Source organism: Etheostoma spectabile, chromosome 13, assembly GCF_008692095.1.
Source record: "Etheostoma spectabile isolate EspeVRDwgs_2016 chromosome 13, UIUC_Espe_1.0, whole genome shotgun sequence".
NCBI classification, from domain to species: Eukaryota; Metazoa; Chordata; class Actinopteri; order Perciformes; family Percidae; genus Etheostoma; species Etheostoma spectabile.
The window spans coordinates 3,726,567-3,731,274 of NC_045745.1; the positions used below are offsets into that span (position 1 = coordinate 3,726,567).

Sequence of the window (4,708 nt, forward strand, 5' to 3'; positions counted from 1 at the left end):
GGGGGGGGGGGGGCCCTACTCACGTGAGGACGTAGTTCACACTGACAATACAGTGAGGTCTGGAGGAGCGGCTGTTGTGGACGATGGTGGCGTAGCTCTGCACCCACACCCAGCCTCCATGCTTTGATAACATGCGGTAGTACTTAGTGGTGACCTGCCCCTTCACCAGTACTACAGGGAACACAAAGATCCGGATCAAAGAGAAAGAGGGTCAAATCTGACATCAGCCCCTTCGAATCACACAGTAAGGCCTCTTCTTATAACCAGCAGTGTGCACCAGTCATCCAAATAAGCTAAAGAAACACTTCTCAGCTGATTTTTAACCTGCATAGCTAAAATATTTTGCCACTTGGGGGCAGCAGAAACAAGCTGTGAACCAAATACCGACATATTATTATCGTTTTATATGGTGAACTTGATAGCAAACAGATGATTACCACACATCTAGTAGTTACAGACAGATCCTTTACTTAAGTAAAATACCACATTGTCAAAAATACTGAAAGTAAAAAGGAATCGATATTTTAGAAACTGGAAACGATCAAAACAGTTCTGTCAATCAATGAAGAGTTGAAAAGTCTTGGTATGTTGTTGGGAAGTTTTATTCAAAATTTTATAAACTATATGTGTTTTGTGTGCAACAATCTTAACCCTCATGTTGTTTTTGGGTCAGATTGACCCGTTTTCCTACATCAATGTTCTTTTTAATTACCCCAAATAACGTAATTTTGGGGTGTCTTATTTAAGTTTATAGCATTTGGAAAAAAAGATTTAGTAAAAGTTGACATATTCCAACTGCTATAAAATTGACAAAAAACACAAATTCAATTAAAGAAGTGAACTGATTATTTATTTAACTTGTGAGGAGCATTGATGGGAACCATCCACGTTACTTTAATGGACAATTTCTTTGAAAGAAACACAAATTTCTGATATTGAAACTTTTTGAAAAGGGGTCAAATTTTGGGGTTATATGTTGCGATTGCGTGATGATGTGGGATGCAACAGGGTTGACATTAGGAACAGCGCCTTTTTCTGTCTGGGTGTTTTTTCCTGAAAATAAACGACACAAGCATTTGTGTGCTCAATGTGAGAAATTCTCTTGCATCTTGCTGCAATTTGCACACTAGAATATATAGCTGTGGATGTGGGGAGGGGCCCCTAGAAAATGCCTTCCTACGGGGCCCAGAATGTTGTGCTTCACCCCTTTCTGGATAGGTTTGCCTGTTCTGACTGCCTTCCTGGTTTTGACCCTTGCCTGTGTTTTTGATTCAGATAAATGTGACCTTTTGGTTTAACCTGTCTGCCTGTGAGACACCTTCTTCAAGTTTGCTGATTTGACACTAACTAAGGATTATCGGGGACTCACATAAATGATGAGCATAGCGCAGGTGGAAAATGTCACAGCCATGGACGTGGTGGTAGAGAGTCTTCTCTATCAGGTCCTGGGGCTCAAAGCCTGTCAGCTCTGCCACCCTGGCTCCAGCACACAGGAGAGAAGACACAGACCAACAGTCAGGGCTGGATTTGGACATCAGGTCAAGCTCAAGTGCATCGTAATGTTGAGTTAGCAATCCAGCAGTCTAAAATCCTATATTTCTATCAACCCGCTCAGTCTAGCTTCCCTTCCTACCTTGTGTCCAGGAAAATGAGTTTTAAGTCCAGGCTGGCCCGGAACATGAACATGTTGCTGTGGAGTTTGATCTCGGTGATGCCGCTGGGGGGCAGGGAGTGACCGACTGCCACCAGGCCCACGGTCTGATAACTGGATTCATACAGCGCCATGTCCATCATGTACTGACGCACTTTCAGATAGCCGCTGCAATGGATCACCTAGGAAACCACAGCATCACACCCACACCCATTAAAAGTCTACACTTTCAATAGGACTTCAGAGTGATGGGAAAAATGAAAGGGATTTTATCAAACACAAGATATTAGTACCTCAGACCCTAAGGACAGGGGTTGAATGGAACAAAAGATCCTTTATACTAAAGATTTCAAGCAGCGTGAATGGTGTGAAACGCAAGACCCCCCCCAGCATATAGCCTACTGTAGTGTTCAAGACCCCCCCAGCAAATAGCCTACGGTAGTGTTCAAGACCCCCCCGCGTATACCTACGTAGTTCAGACCCCCCCACAATAGCCTACGGTAGTGTCAAGACCCCCCCCCATATAGCCTACTGTAGTGTCAAGACCCCCCCAGCCCATATGCCTACTGTATGTTCACCCCCCCAGCATATAGCCTACTGTAGTGTTCAAGACCCCCCCAGCATATAGCCTACTGTAGTGTTCAAGACCCCCCCAGCTATACACTGTAGTGTTCAAGACCCCCCCACATATAGCCACTGTATGTTCAGACCCCCCCCCCCGCGTATACCCTACTGTAGTGTTCAAGACCCCCCCAGCATTTAGCCACTGTAATGTTCAAGACCCCCCCAGCATATAGCCTCGTAGTGTCAAGACCCCCCCCCGCCTATATCCTACCTGTAGTGTTCAAGACCCCCCCCAGCATATAGCCTACTGTAGTGTTCAAGACCCCCCTCATCATATAGTCTACTTAAGTGTTCAAGAACTGTAGTGTTAAAGAATTCCGGTCTAGCTAGATCCGGTGTGGTTTTGTAGTTTTTCTAATGTTACTAGTTGTTGCAGCAGCATGTGAAAAAACTACAATGTTTGCTAGGCCAAAAAGAACGTTAATCTCACGATAAATAAATTGACGCCGTTAAAATGGGTTATCGTTAACGCCGTTAATAACACGTCTAACTGACAGCACTAGAATAATTTATTAATATGTTCTTTTGCTAACGTTAGATATTTACAGAGCTAAAGACATATGTAGCATTACGGAGATTAGTTTCTTTAGGGCGTTCACAAACGTTAGCGGACGTCAGCGTCTCTGTTTTGCCAGATCTCGCGAGTGTTTGATCCAGAAGAGAAACAGTTCTCAAACAAAGTTAATTTCCCCTTATGTGTCCATCTGAAAAATGCCATTTCAGAGACAGAATGTTCGGGCTCTATTTATTGCACAAAGATCATACAGCAGCTCTAGTTTTACTATACTATTAATATTCCAGAGTGTCCAAAATGTGTAGTCAGCTAATGGCCAATTACACAAATGTTTATGTTCATGAAATAAACTCCCCCGCAGACCCCTACGTTGCCATAATGAAGCCATCATGTGTGTTGGAGTAAATGGCAATCCACTGGCTCCACTTACCTTATATCCCCCACATGTGAGTCCTGCATTTCGTTTAGCAAGTACACACTTCATCCTCAGGAAGAAGGAGCGCTCGATTTCATACTCTGTCACACAAACACACATTACAGAGGCATTACTCATATGTTACAGCATATTTTGTTATATTATATGCATGTATTGCTTTTACAAGTATTAGACCAGTTCTCTGGTCAGCATTTCTTACTCCTATTCAACGGTGGAAGAAGTATCCTTAACTTAAGTAAAAGTACTAATACCACATTGTAAAAAATGCCCTGCATTGAAAATGTTACTTAAGTAGAAGTATGTAAGTATCATCAGGAAAATGTACTTAAAGTAGTAAAAGTAAGGAATAAGTGCTGGGGAAACAGTACATTATACTGAAATCTGCAGATGATCTGCAATAAATCTCTGTAAAATCTACAGAAAATCTGCGTAAAATCTGCAGAAAATCTGCAATAAATTTGCAGAAAACCTGCAATAAATCTGCGTAAAATCTGCAGATAATCTGCAATAAATATGTGTAAAATCTGCAAATAATCTGCATAAAATCTGCAGATAATCTGCATAAAATCGTCAGATAATATGCAATAAATCAGCGTAAAATCTGCAATAAATCTGCGTAAAATCTGCAGATAATCTGCATAAAATCGTCAGATAATCTGCAATAAATCAGCGTAAAATCTGCAATAAATCTGCGTAAAATCTGCAGATAATCTGCATAAAATCATCAGATAATCTGCAATAAATCAGCGTAAAATCTGCAATAAATCTGCAATAAATATGCGTAAAATCTGCATAAAATCTGCACTAAATAGCAGAAATTCTTGTGGCCCTAGATATGAAGGAGGATTAACTGCAGGACTGTTTTGTTACTAGTCTTAGTGTTTCTAATAGATTAGTTTCATTGCAGGGAACATGGTAAATTAGCAAAGGTCTGTCTCTAATAAAGCCTGTTTTAAATCCTGGCTCTCTGTGTGTGATACACCCTGACATGTGCACGTACCCGGAGAGAAGTGATGGTGTGGGGGCTGGCACAGACCCAGCACTGCTGTCATCTCATCGTGGTCTGATGGGTGGATGTACTCAAATATACTGTTTCCTGTCAACTCCACCTGCAGCACACACATTTCCAACACATGCTCATGAAGTAGCGTAGTGATCAGCTACATGACAACTAACCAACCACATGTTGAGACAAAACACAGACATGCGTTGAATCCACGCAGAACGTATTCTTTACTTAAGTAAAACTAATAATAACACAGTGTACAAATACTCTTTTACAAGTAAAGGTCCTGCATTAAAAATGTCACTTAATTAAAAGTGAGTATCATAAGGAAAAAATGTACTTAAAGTATTAAAAGTAAAAGTACTCAATGCTGAAAAACCCTCCCATTGTAGAAAGTGTAAAAGATCCAACCAGTTGTAGGACATTATATTGTTGCTAGTTTGCTTCATAATAAACATCAGATTTATAAACTACATG

The 4,708-nt window shown here is 41.1% G+C and overlaps 1 protein-coding gene across 1 annotated transcript in view; it reads right to left on the reverse strand.

The window, feature by feature from the left end:
- Positions 1-4,708, reverse strand: part of sim2 (SIM bHLH transcription factor 2) — a 22,917-nt gene that overhangs the window by 5,114 nt on the left and 13,095 nt on the right. Inside the window, exons 4-8 of the mRNA XM_032533713.1 lie at positions 4,226-4,334; positions 3,220-3,305; positions 1,634-1,833; positions 1,370-1,476; positions 24-171 (exon numbers count right to left, since the gene is read on the reverse strand). Coding sequence (XP_032389604.1) covers positions 24-171; positions 1,370-1,476; positions 1,634-1,833; positions 3,220-3,305; positions 4,226-4,334 — 650 coding nt within the window. The remainder of the gene's footprint in view (positions 1-23; positions 172-1,369; positions 1,477-1,633; positions 1,834-3,219; positions 3,306-4,225; positions 4,335-4,708) is intronic.